The sequence below is a fragment of the Papaver somniferum genome, chromosome 5, assembly GCF_003573695.1.
Source record: "Papaver somniferum cultivar HN1 chromosome 5, ASM357369v1, whole genome shotgun sequence".
In the NCBI taxonomy this organism is placed as follows: Eukaryota; Viridiplantae; Streptophyta; class Magnoliopsida; order Ranunculales; family Papaveraceae; genus Papaver; species Papaver somniferum.
Genome location: NC_039362.1, coordinates 127527629 through 127540453, shown reverse-complemented (window position 1 = coordinate 127540453; position 12825 = coordinate 127527629). Strand labels below are relative to the sequence as shown.

Sequence of the window (12825 nt, the reverse complement as noted above, 5' to 3'; positions counted from 1 at the left end):
TTCCCCCAATTTTGATTTGTTTATTATTTGGTGAAACCCCCATTTTTGATGTATATGCAGAAGCGAAGATAAAATTTGATGGTGATGAAATCACCTGACAAATGTCCACTTAGAGAAATACATCAACAATTTAATTTGAATGATTTTTTTTTAGTATAAGGTCCTGTAGGTATTTAGTTTGGCGAAGAAAGTTGATGGTGATGGTTGTCACAGTGGTAGTGATAGAGAATAAAAAGTAATGGTGATGAGTGTGCAATAATGGGTTTTGGGATGGAAGATGGGTTTGGAGATGGGAGATAAGGACGCTAACGTGTTTCTAAACTCTTTTAGCAATTTGTGATGTAAATACTAAATAAGGACGCTAACGTGTTTCTAAACTCTTTTAGCAATTTGTGATGTAAATACTAAACGTAGTGAAAGGTACAATTTTAAAACTATTCATTAATTTTATTTTATATTACTACTGGTTTTGTTTATATAAATATTTTAATAATTTATAAACGGAAGTCAAGATTTAATTAAGTCAAAGCAGGTCAACGTCTTTTTCAAATACCAAACACCAAGCTGGACAAATGTTAGACCAAACTCAAAAACTGGACAAAATGTAAGTACCAAAAACAAAATAACCCTTTATGAGGAGTTCATTCCAGAAATGAACTCTGGCTTATATAGGTTTTATGAGGACTTCATTCCAGAAATGAACTCTGATTTATGTTGGTTTTTGTTCTTAATAATATATTTTTTGTAGAATTTTAATGAAATAATGAAGTTCGTTCATATGTGATTTAATTTGGTTTTTATTAGGTTTTCATCTGTAAGAATGAACTTTGATGGTTCATCACACAGAATGAACTGCTATAAGAAAATAAGTAAAAGTTAACACGGAAGGGTACTTTTGTCAGTTTAATATTTTTAATATAATTATGGACCAAACAGTAAAGGCGTTTGACCAAAGGACCAAACAGACATGGGCCCACCTAAAAAAGGACCAAACGATTATTTTCCCTATAAACAATACGAGATGGTATGAATATAAATACGAGATAGTGTGGATCCTCCCTAGAAAGAAATACTCCCTCCGTCCCTAATTAGATGACCTACTTGGTTTTAAGTTTTGTCCCATAAATAGATGACCTATTTTTGTTACTATAATAAATATGTATAATTTGATAGTTATGTTTATATTCGTTATGTAGGTGTTTTAAGATGCTTTTCAACGGTATAAAGTTTACGAAAAACCGTGATATAGTTTAAGAGTTAAATCATTTCTAAATTTTACCAACATCCTTGTCTTAAAAATTGTGCAAACTATAACTAGGTCGTCTAATGAGGGACAGAGGAAGTATAAACAATGAGAAAAATGTGAAGGGATCCTCCCAAGATAAATGTATCTCGGGTACGAAAGCCGGTACCAAAAGGTAAATAGCCCTTTTCTGTACGGTCTTTTTAGAATCTCCCGTATGAAAACCTCTGTGACGGGAGCTAATCAATAACCACCACCGCCACTTACCAAGTTCTTCTCGTGTAATACAGAGTTGAAATGGGGATAGATTCTTCTTGGATTATTCCCTATAGCGATGAATACGAAGGTAGAGTTGTTCATCGTAGAGGTAACAGTTTGAAAATTTATGACAGAAAAGAAGAGTGTGATGACGACGACAACTACACCCGAAACGCAGAATCACAAGCAGCCACTGATCAGAAAGAGGAGCAACATCAAAGGCTTGATATATCAGAAATTGATCTCCATACTGTCGAAGGGGAAGAATCAGTTCCATACGTTGTTCTAGTTCAAGGACCTCCCAATGTATTATTTTCTTTCCTTTTAACCTAAAATTTGGTTTAGGTTTAGTTTATTATTTTTCCCAGTTATTTTATTTCAAGTAATTAGGTTATGCCGCCTTTTAATTCTGTTTGTAGGTTGGGAAATCCCTGTTGATTAAATCTCTAGTGAAGTTTTTTACTAAGCACCATCTAAATGACGTTCGAGGCCCTGTTACTGTGGTATCAGGTATTTGTTGTTGTTCGCATAATGTGGTCTTAGTTGTTATAAACCCTTCATGGCCATGGGATAATCTTGTTCTTTTATATTTTTGCTAGGTAAGCATAGGCAGCTACAGTTTGTGGAGTGCCCAAATGATGTGAATGGGATGATGGATGCTGCAAAGTACGCTGATTTGGTGTTATTATGTATTGATGCAAGTTATGGGTTTGAAATGGTAAGTCACAGTAGAAAGTTCAGTATTTTTGATTCCTGCTATTTCAGCGGATTTACAGATATTGGTTCATAGATATACGTTTAATCAGTTCTGCACATTTTTAATTGGGAGTGCAGTTAATCCTCTAATGATCCATTTTCATAAATTAGGATATGATAATGGAAATTAGATCTAATAGTTAATCAAGCAAATAGAAGTATAAAACGTCAAATAACGCACCTGAAGTCCAAATGAGTATTATCAAACGCATATGTTGCCTTAATTTTGTCCCTCTTAGTTAAATTTGCATCTAGAAAGAGTTCGCATAATTGAAGCATCACAACGCTAAGATTTACAAACAAGCCTGAACTTGCATAAGTGACTGGATCAACCTGTAGTGCAAATAAATATGCGAGTAAATCACGATTCAAATGATTGCCTCTCAAAATCATATATTTCCCATTCCTTGGAATTTCCTTCGATATACAAAAGTCATTTTGCATCAACTTTCTTGTACAACCTTTTGAATTCACTCCAGTGATACCTTCCTGAACTTTTCCTCGACTTAGGAAGATCATTACCGAGTTTAGAATGTCTCTATTATTCCGTTGTGTAACAGTGATGCGGGTATGAGTATTGGTACTGGTTCTTTGACACAAAAAACTGGCAAGTGTGGATACAGCAGCTAAGTTGCAGAAATGTTAAACTTTATGTTGCTGTGTTCAGAATGTGTGCTAGTGTTCGTATGTGTCCCTGCGGGGAAATTCTTTTTCGGCTACAAAATGTCGTCCACTCGTCGTTACTCTTATGAAATATGATTTTTTTCTCGTCAATTTCTCTTCCTTTTTAAGCATCAAGTAGTCTATAACTCTCGGTGGCATGATACAGCTGCACCATGTCGACAATTATTCACCTTTAGAGATAACAACGCGAATTTGTGATTGTATTTGTATGCCTACTGTGTAATGCCAACGAATAAGTCACAGAATCACAGTCTCTGTTCTCTTTCAAAAGAAAATCAGTTCATTTGGAGATGAAATATTTTTAGTTTCTCATGTCTTCAAATATGTTCATTTGGTGGTTTCTGAGGCCTTTCTTTCTTCCTGCAAAATGCCTTTGTTGATTTCAGGAAACATTTGAGTTCCTCAACCTTCTACAAGCTCACGGCTTTCCGGATGTTATTGGGGTCCTCTCACATCTTGATAAGATCAAAGATGAAGGAAAGCTACTTCATACGAAGAAGCGCCTCAGTCGCCAGTTCTGGAATGAAATATATGACGGAGCAGAACTGTTCTACTTATCATGTCTCGATAACGGAATGTAAGTTTTCTAAATGTATAACACTTTTGTATATTTGTTTGCTAATTCTTAATTTAATGGACCCACTAGAAGAAAAAACCCTGCAAGTCTCGATTAAGGGTTGCTGCTTCTCCATTGTTGTTTCTTATTCAGTTTATAATTAACAGGTACATGGAGGATCAAATTCACAATCTAGCAACATTCATATCAGTTATGAAAATCAATCCTTTGTCCTGGCAAACTGCACATCCATATTTGCTAGTCGATCAGTTTGAAGATGTTACTTCTCCAGAAAGAGAGCACATTGACAAGAAATGCTACAGAAACATAGGTATGTGCGGTTATCTCCGGGGCAGTAATTTGAAGAGAGGAACTAAGGTACTTCTTCTAGCTAAATTGTTGTGACTCTCTCAAAACTTGGCATTTGGCTGTGCATGCAAATATTCTTTGATTCCATTACTTTTCAGAACTATAGACTCTTTAGGAACACATTCTTGTTTGGCTATCTTGTGAAATATCTTATTGTTTGTGTTCCATTTGGTAGTTGATTTTCTTAATATGAGCATATCAAAGGATGAGAATTGTTATGAGCCCTCATCTAAAAGAGTAAAGACTTACAAAGATGTTGTTAAATTCTGTGGGCATTTAACTCAAAACTAATTGGCCATGACTGAAGTGGCCCTTCCGTATTTTATTCACAGATGTAGCTCAGATAAATTTCTATGTTTTCCTGTATGGAGTGACCCCTCTTAGATGCTACTGAATAGTTTTCACATCTCAAGGGCCTCTAGGAGTCTTGTACTTGTATGAAAAAGGAAATGTTTGTGTTATTCGTAGTTGCAAACCTATGCTTGTTATTATGAGTAGTAGAAACAGTAAATTATGCTTTATCCTTTTTCTACCGCAAGTGTTACTTGCATTTTGTTCCACCAATGCAAGTACAGATTTAAGGTGTATGATACAAGGTGCATATTGCTGGTGTTGGTGATTTCCCTTTATATGGTATTACAAGCTTAGCTGATCCATGTTCTTCACGATCTGCTGCCAAAATGAGAGTGACTGACAAAGAAAGACTCTTTTATGCACCAATGTCCAGTCATGGGGATCTTCTATATGACAAGGATGCGGAGTATATAGACGAACTCAACGATCTCAATGAGATCGAGGGTTTCAGAGCAGGAACTTATTTAAAGTTGGAGGTTCGTGATATTCCTTTTGAGATGACTAAAAATATTGATCCCTTTTGCCCTATTCTCGTTGGAGGTATCAGTCTTGAAGAGGAGAATATTGGATATATGCAGGTAACACACTAACTTTAAAATTTATTATCATTTTGCAATTGTAAATCCAGTTCATAGCACTCCTCCACTTTTTAGGACGTGTACTGGAATGCGTATTCAGAACTTTGTAATTTATGGGAGCATTATTTATATACCCCTTAAGCTCCGTCCTTCGTAAAAATACCCCCGAGGGGTGTATTTTAAGTTTAAGTGAAACTTAAGTAGTATGTTCTTGATGTATGTAAATGTCAACTCAATCTCCTTGGGAGGTTGAACGACTTATTACAATTTGAATGTGAACCAGAAACTAGAACCTAAAGCTTAATAACAACCCTTATGGGTATTTATGAAGGATCCTGAAAATGAGGGGTAATTTTTTATTCCTCTTTATGTAATTTTTATAATGCTGTAACCGCTCAACGAGGAAAGTGTATGCTTCGATTTTTGAATATAACTTTTTATTGTTCTTCTAGGCGAGACTTAAGCGGCATAGCTGGCATATTAAATTATTGAAGACAAGAGAGCCTATCATTGTTTCAGTTGGCTGGAGACGTTACCAGACCAGACCCATATATGCCCAGGAAGGCGGTGGCAGTCGTTTGCATCGAATCCATTACACCCCTAAGCACGCAGATTGTCTTGCAATGTTTTGGGGTCCTCTTGCACCTCCCGGTACCGGGTTTGTAGCTGTACATAATCTGGCAGGCAATAAGGTATTCTACTTGAATTTTTGACTTATCATTAATATGCTATTTCAATTTTTGATTGGTTACAATTGCAACATAGAGGGGTATTCCACTATATAAGGAAAAATGTGTGTTTAAAAGTTCATTCCGTGTAAGCTTGATTTCCTGCGAGCCTGGCAAAATTGAGAAAAAAGCTAATAACTCTATACTCCCAGAGACTTGTCTTGTCCAGAGAGGACCTTACATTTTTATGGACATGCTACTGCGCCTACCTGTCCAATAAATACTCACATTTTTATGTTTGTCGTATGCTGTTTTTCAGTTATATAGCAAGTGTAGTACATACTTATTTCTTCTGAGAAAGAAGCTGTCCCTTAATTTTCTGAACGTAAGGATGTGAGATAGAGATGCAACACCACCGTTGTTGATTTGCTCGGATGTTTTGATTTCTATTTTATTTGCTGATTGAATTGTATTTGATTCCCCAGGCTGCATTTCGGATTTCAGCAACGGGTTTCATACTTGACTTTACCCAGGCTGCAGAGATAGTTGCAAAGATAGTGAAGAAACGCAAACAAGTTGGGACTCCTCTCAAGATCTTCAAGAAAACTGCCCTCATCAAAGACATGTTTACATCAGATCTTGAAATTGATTGGTTCAAAGGTGTAGCAATTCAGACTGCAAGAGGAGTTCGGGGGAACGTTAAAAAGGTTTTGCTGCCTTGTGTTGAAACTAGTTTTGTCATGCTTTATTTGCTGTTTCATGTTTTTATTTATATGCTCTATCGAGTGTCTGGATTCTACAACAACAGGTTGTGATCCATTGGTTTTTGTGATGCTGTGGTGTATGGATGAACAAGATTGTCTTCTTATAGGAAATCTAATTGTTGGATCATTTCCATGTAGGCGGTCTCGTGTGTTTCTAGACCCTCATTAGATTTCTATGAAGTCGGCAACATTCATTCCTCCTAGTGAATGTTCAAGTTGTATACATGTTTGTGTTGAACTCTTTTGTTGCATCAGGAGATGTAGCATTCCTGTGAAGCTTGTTTCTTTTGTTTCTAATTGTATTGTTATTGGGCAGGCTGCAAAAAAAGAGCTTGTTCGTAAAATTAAAAATAAGGGAGATCAACCTACAGAAAGAATTGCTAGTTGCTCATTTCAGCACGAAATTTCTCTGAGTGATGAAGTTTTCATGCGCGTGTGGAAACAAGTAGGTGAACTTAAGGATTCTCTCGACAAGGTTATCTCCTAATCTGAATTCAATCATGGTTTAATTTTGGACTTTCAAGTTTGAAATTTTCATTTGTCCGTGTCTGATCTTGTATTTGTTCCAAAACAAAGGATGATCCTGCTAGGAGGCAGCGGACGATAGAACAGCGACGTGCTGTGGTGTTTATGGATATGAAGCATAGATCCGGAAATATTATGCCGATCTGTGAAGAGTACCAGGTAAAAACTCATGGGCTGCTCCAACGCCTTCCATAATTTGCCTCAATCTGGTTTGGTTTAGTATCCGATGTATGAACATTGTTTCTGAAATATTTGGGATGTTTCTAGGATACAGCATGTTTTCGTATATCTTATTTCATGTGCACAATTTACATCACTCCCAGGGACCTTGTGCAGGCAAAAGTTGTTCATTTGCAGTTTGTTACTGAATGTTGGCCCTTGTAGTGAAGTTCTTGCCACTGTAGCACTTTTTTCTTTCCCCTTGCCGTTTCATTGCCACTTAAATGACTTGTAAAATTAGAAGTTTTAGAACGAGGGGATTTTGTGTTTAGGATGATCACAGTGATGAAAGAACCCTCGGCCCAATGTTTCATCTTATATGGTTTCATACGGACCTCCCAAAAGTGTTTCATCTTATATGGTTTCATACGGACCTCCCAAAAGTGATGCGCAAAATGAATGTTAAAAAAGAAATAATGTTGCCATTTCTTTTCATTTTTCAATGAAACATACTGTTCCCATATATAACTGCTTGCTCATGTTAGAAACTGTCTTAGAGAGGTAGTTTTGTGTATGATGTACTTGAATTTAATTTATTAGATATAATGTTTATTCTACAGTTTAAAAGAAGGCCGAAGGAGGTGCTTTTTAAGAAAGAGAAGGGCAAGCAAGAGATTCCACAGTGTACAAGAAGGCCGAAGGGATGTGAGGTGGTTTAGAGAAGCGCGAGCAAGAGTTCTGGAAGAGATGTATAGAGAAATCAAAAGAGGTGGTGAAAGGGGGACACAATCACAAATATATCGAAATAGGTGCTTAAATGGTACTGGGGATTTGAAAAGTAATCAAATTGTGTTTTGTAAACTATCAGAAAGATTTAAAACAAACAGTATATATCCAAAACTAATCCACTGGTTTAGAAATAATTTGGTTTTATTTATTTTCATCACTATTGTTTAGTACTGCGCATCGGCTTTAGAGCATCTCCGAGAGTGGATGGATATATTAATTTTTAGTGACACGTAGGATTTTAGATCCCGTTTGGCATAAATACATTTCCAACAGTAGGGACCTACAAGTTAGGAGGGACCAATTACTAAATATGAAGGTGTTCAAGAAAGTGTTGTCTACACCTCCGTGTCATTGTTGGAGATGGTGTTTTAGATATGAGGTCCCATATTTACTCTATGTGTAGACCCCATAAAAAAAAGAACTAAATAAAAAATTCATGTAAGATTTTTCTCACTTTTTTTATTTCTGCTTAAAAATAGGCCAAATTAGGCCAAATTGAAAAATGAAAATAAACCGAGTAACGGGGATGCCGGTAGCGAACAATCAAATATTTTCAATTAATATAGAAAGAAAAAGAATAAGAAAATCAAAAACAGAAAATGTTGGCCAAAGATAGAATGGATAGATGAATCTTGAAATTGTGTGGCTCCAATCGTTTGCATCACCGAGTCATCTGGAGCCAGAGTTAACCAATAAACATGTTACACTTACCCAATGGCAACGAGCTTTATTACCATCAAAAACATAATGGTTGCAGCAGTGTCAACTAGTTGTTCCTCATTTCTGTACAACAACAATTTCACAAAAACCCCCACAATCAGAAAACTCAGTGTCAACTCTGCAAAACCATTAACAGTCATGGCTGCAGCAAACGTTGTTCCTGCAATTATTGTTGGTGGTGGACGTGTTGGTAAAGCTCTAGAAAGTATGGGTAATGGTAATGACTTACTCATTAAAAGGGGTGAATCAATCCCACTAGATTTCTCTGGTCCAATTCTTGTTTGTACTAGAAATGATGATCTTGAAGCTGTTCTTCAATCTACTCCTCAATCTCGATGGAACGGTACCCTTCTTTCAATTTTCTTTATCAAAGTTTTTTGATGGAAAAAGAATTCGATTACTCCTGGATGGGATTATGGGACTTAAATTTCAGCAGATTTGGTTTTTTTCCAGAATGGGATGCTTGAGCCATGGCTTGAGAGCAAAGGGTTAAACGATGCTGATCAAGTGCTTGCTTATTTTGCTGTGTCAAAGCTTGGAGAACCTCCAATTGATGGGAAAACTGATACTAATCCAGAGGGTTTGACAGCAGCTTATGGGAAATGGGGTTCTGCAGTGGCTTCAAGGTTGCAAGCTGGAGGTCTTTCTTGCAAGGTAAAGGCTTTGTTTTGGATTAGTTTCTACTAATTTGTTGGTGTATTCATTTTTATTGATGGCAATGGGTTTTTAGGTTCTTGAGAAGAATGCTTTCCAGAAGCAAATGCTAGAGAAATTGATATGGATTTGTTCTTTCATGCTTGTCGGGGCACTTCATCCAGGAGCAACTGTGGGTGTTGTAGAGAAAGAGCATAGAAATGAGGTATGGTGTGGATTGTTTTCTGCTTTTTCGTTAGCAGGAACTCCGAAATATGTTTATGCTTGTTGAAAACTAGTAATTATAGGGCTCGGAACATCCTAGAGAACTGTCTTCTGTTGAAGAATATGAAGTGAAAATTTTGCGAGTTCATTCTAAATTAGATTATGAAATGGAGCACTAAATGGTTTGTAATTACAAATATGACTTTTGTTTTAGATATCCCAAGAATATGTGGTGTTTTTCATGGATGTAAAATGTTGGACCCCATAGTCGGGAATCTTTTCTTATCCCTAGTTAAAACTGATTGAAGAAGCTAACCTTATAAAGTGCTATGTACATCCCCTTCCAATAGATGAGTAAATACGATCATTCCACATCTGATACAAATTTCGTGTGCAGGTTTCCAAACTCATTTTAGAACTAGCAGATGCAGCAGCAGCTGAAAAAGGTTTAGTATTTGATGACGCCGTGGAGGAAAGGCTGTGTGCTTATGCAAGAGCTGTTTCTCACTTCCCCACAGCCGTAAAAGAGGTAAAAGCTGTGAAACCTGTGACCCTTGCCGCTAAACCGATACATACTGTTTTTGTAGATACGACCCTTTTCGTGTTTTTTTCTTTCCCTTTAATTTGTCAGACTTTTATAAATGCAGTTTCAATGGAGGAATGGCTGGTTCTATGCGCTCAGCCAGAAGGCAATTTCTGAAGGCAAGCCTGATCCATGTCCTTCGCATACGGCATGGCTTAAAGAACTGAAAGTTGTCTAGAGATTCTCTGTCAGCGCTTGTATCTTCTATCATTTTGTATTCATGACCAGAAACAATTGTTATAAAGAACATCCTCAGGCCTACATTTCATGGACCTCCTCAATTGTTGCACACTGCGTATCTTAACTTAAAATCTGCCCTCCACATGACTTTGAGAGCTTTTCATTGAACAATAGAATTATCTGGCTTCAATTTCATGAAATTTTGGAGAAGTTATTTTTGCAAATTTGATTTGATTCTTTTTAATACTACTGACCCTTTTGATGATATTTACTTGCGACAACTTTGTCTTTTCTTTCAATTGACAAGAGCCAAGATATGAATCTTTCTATAGCTCTACTAAACAGTTCCGTTAATGTTGGCCGTGGGCATTTACAAAATTCTAATTCATCCAACAAGATCATCCTGCGAGCATCTACAACCCTTGCATTTCAAGAGAATGGTCTAGTATCTACAATTTGAAGGGAAACAGGTCACAGAAACAGATTTTACAACCAAACTTCTCTGACGAAATAGACATGAAACATTATCTTGAGACATTTGAGACTTCAGTTAACCCGAGCAAGAAGTTGAACCAATGTCAAACAAGGTTTTGGGACATTATCTTGTCAGTGACGGTGAAAACAGGCGCGCTATGTCCACAGGTATCTGAAGCCATTAGGAAAACAATGGTAAAGGATTTCAGAATAATATGTTTGTGGAGCTCGTAATTCGCAAGTATTTTGGAAACCCATCACTTGTTCAAATCTGTCTTGAACAAGTAAGTGATGAACTATGAGCTTTTGATGATTTCAGCTATTGTTTGTATGGGTTTTTTATCGTTCTCAAGATGGTATATTTTCCCAAGCCTTCAGACGGCTTGTGAAACGACAAAGGTATGTAAACTACTATTTCAACTATTTCTAGTAATGGTTAAGTCCGCTAAAAATAGTGAAAAAACTGTGCTAGCTTCGTTTTTCTTTGGGATTATACGTCTTTATGGATAATAAGCATTCTAACCACCCATTACTTTTCTAAATTTAATAACTTGAAACGAAGAAGATATTAAAAATCGAGGTATATTAAGTTATGCATGCATGTGAGTTCTTGGGCATCCAGATATGAACACGTTCATTCTAGTAACACATTAAATCACAAAGGGTCGATGGGTAATGTTAAAACGCGAGTCAACAAGACGTAAAATAACTTCCTCACGGAAAGAAATAAATTCGCCAAAATATTGACAAAGGATTATAACTATGAGGGAGGATCCATGGACACTCTTAGATGGACACTGTCACACATGATTTGCATCATTTTCTCTGCAAAATCCAAACGACAATGAATTTAAATCTAATATTTTGATGACATGTACCTCTTATAAGACTCTATATTCCTACACAAAATGAGTGTAATTCAAAATACCAAACCTCATCATCTACCGATCTTAATTTCAACCATTAACTTTTAACGATTGATATTCAAAGGGGTAGATGGTGGTGTTATACATCTCTAATTATGCTCGTTTTTGGCAGGAATGTATAGCTTTATAAGAAGAATGTATCATATAAATATTAGACTCAAATTCATTGTCGTTTAAATTATGCGGAAAAAACGGCGCAAATCATGTATGATAGTGTCCATCTAAGAGTGTCCAAGGATCCTTGCTCTATAACTACTGATGGTTTTTTAGGCCCTATTAATCAAACATCAAAAGTGTATCACTCCAATCTGGAAGCTAATAAACTACCTACAACCTTCTCCGGAATGTTGTATTATAGGTACCCGTACATAAAAATTCAGCACAATTATTGAACAAAACACCATGGATGTATCTGATTTACAAAAACGAGTATAGCTATATAAAAGTAAATCATGGACAAGTACGGCAAGACTTTCGATCAATTTGATTCTGCAGATTCATCTTCAAAGTTTTCTTCAAACAAACATAACGAAAATAAAGAGTTTATTGCAAAAATAACATACTTAGCTAGGACCACTTCTTAATACAAAATAACATAATCAAACCACAACATTGAGGAATTATCCAAAAACCACAAGGATGAATTCAGGAACCATTTATTAATTAATATAGATGATATATCTATGATCGAGTTACCAAAAGAACCAATACTAACACCTAAGACATAACCCCATCTTTCCTCTCTCTCCAAAATTATCCATGAAACTTTTACTACTATTTTTTAAATGTACGAGGCGGCAATAATATTGGAAAATAAAATCCGTGGGATTTGTCCACTTCTTGTGGGCGTAAATTAAAAGAAAACAAAAGTTTTATTTGAAAGTTTGGGTTTAAGGATGGAAATTTGCCCACCCAAATCCACCCCGTGGAAATTCGTCCATATTGGGTAGGGTTTTATCCGTACAAATTAGGAACAGGGTTGGGTACAAGTACATGTATAGGTAGTTCCCTCCTCGTATCTTTCATACCTAAGTTTAAAAATTTTGTTATAAAAATATTATTTCAGGTTTTATTTTTATTTCATTCAATATTCTTAGGGATTTAACAACGATACAATATACATAATGTATTTTTATAGCTTACTTATTGATGACCGAACTTCGAACGTTAATTATATTTTATTTTACTATCAAGCTTATTGGATTGTAACCAAGGACTGTAAACAACTGGAGAAATTAAACTAGGAGCTTGAAAGCTTTACTATCAATATAATATAAAATTATTTGCACTTTTGGTGTCACTATGAGTATACTTAATAACACTTACGAGATTGTGACAGAATTTTAAATATATTTGGATAACCAATAAAAAGCTCGTACCC

At 36.0% G+C, this 12825-nt stretch overlaps 2 protein-coding genes across 3 annotated transcripts; both read left to right on the top strand.

Annotated features, from left to right (window-relative positions):
• Nucleotides 1–1431: 1431 nt before the first annotated feature.
• On the top strand, nt 1432–7850 carry LOC113282653 (ribosome biogenesis protein BMS1 homolog). The gene is made up of 11 exons (XM_026531700.1): nt 1432–1807; nt 1921–2011; nt 2101–2219; nt 3328–3518; nt 3665–3875; nt 4463–4798; nt 5251–5490; nt 5952–6173; nt 6547–6705; nt 6807–6914; nt 7535–7850. The coding sequence occupies exons 1-11, from the start codon at nt 1541–1543 to the stop codon at nt 7631–7633; spliced, it is 2043 nt and encodes a 680-aa protein (XP_026387485.1). The 5' UTR covers nt 1432–1540; the 3' UTR covers nt 7634–7850.
• A 559-nt stretch (nt 7851–8409) lies between these two features.
• Nucleotides 8410–10268, top strand: LOC113282651. 2 transcript variants are annotated; one of them, XM_026531699.1, is made up of 5 exons: nt 8410–8766; nt 8877–9077; nt 9154–9282; nt 9679–9810; nt 9929–10268. In XM_026531699.1, the coding sequence occupies exons 1-5, from the start codon at nt 8716–8718 to the stop codon at nt 10040–10042; spliced, it is 627 nt and encodes a 208-aa protein (XP_026387484.1). In that variant the 5' UTR covers nt 8410–8715; the 3' UTR covers nt 10043–10268. The 2 variants fall into 2 exon arrangements, with proteins under 2 accessions (XP_026387484.1, XP_026387483.1); XM_026531698.1 differs by having other exon boundaries at nt 8411–8766; nt 8860–9077.
• The last annotated feature ends 2557 nt before the right edge of the window (nt 10269–12825 follow it).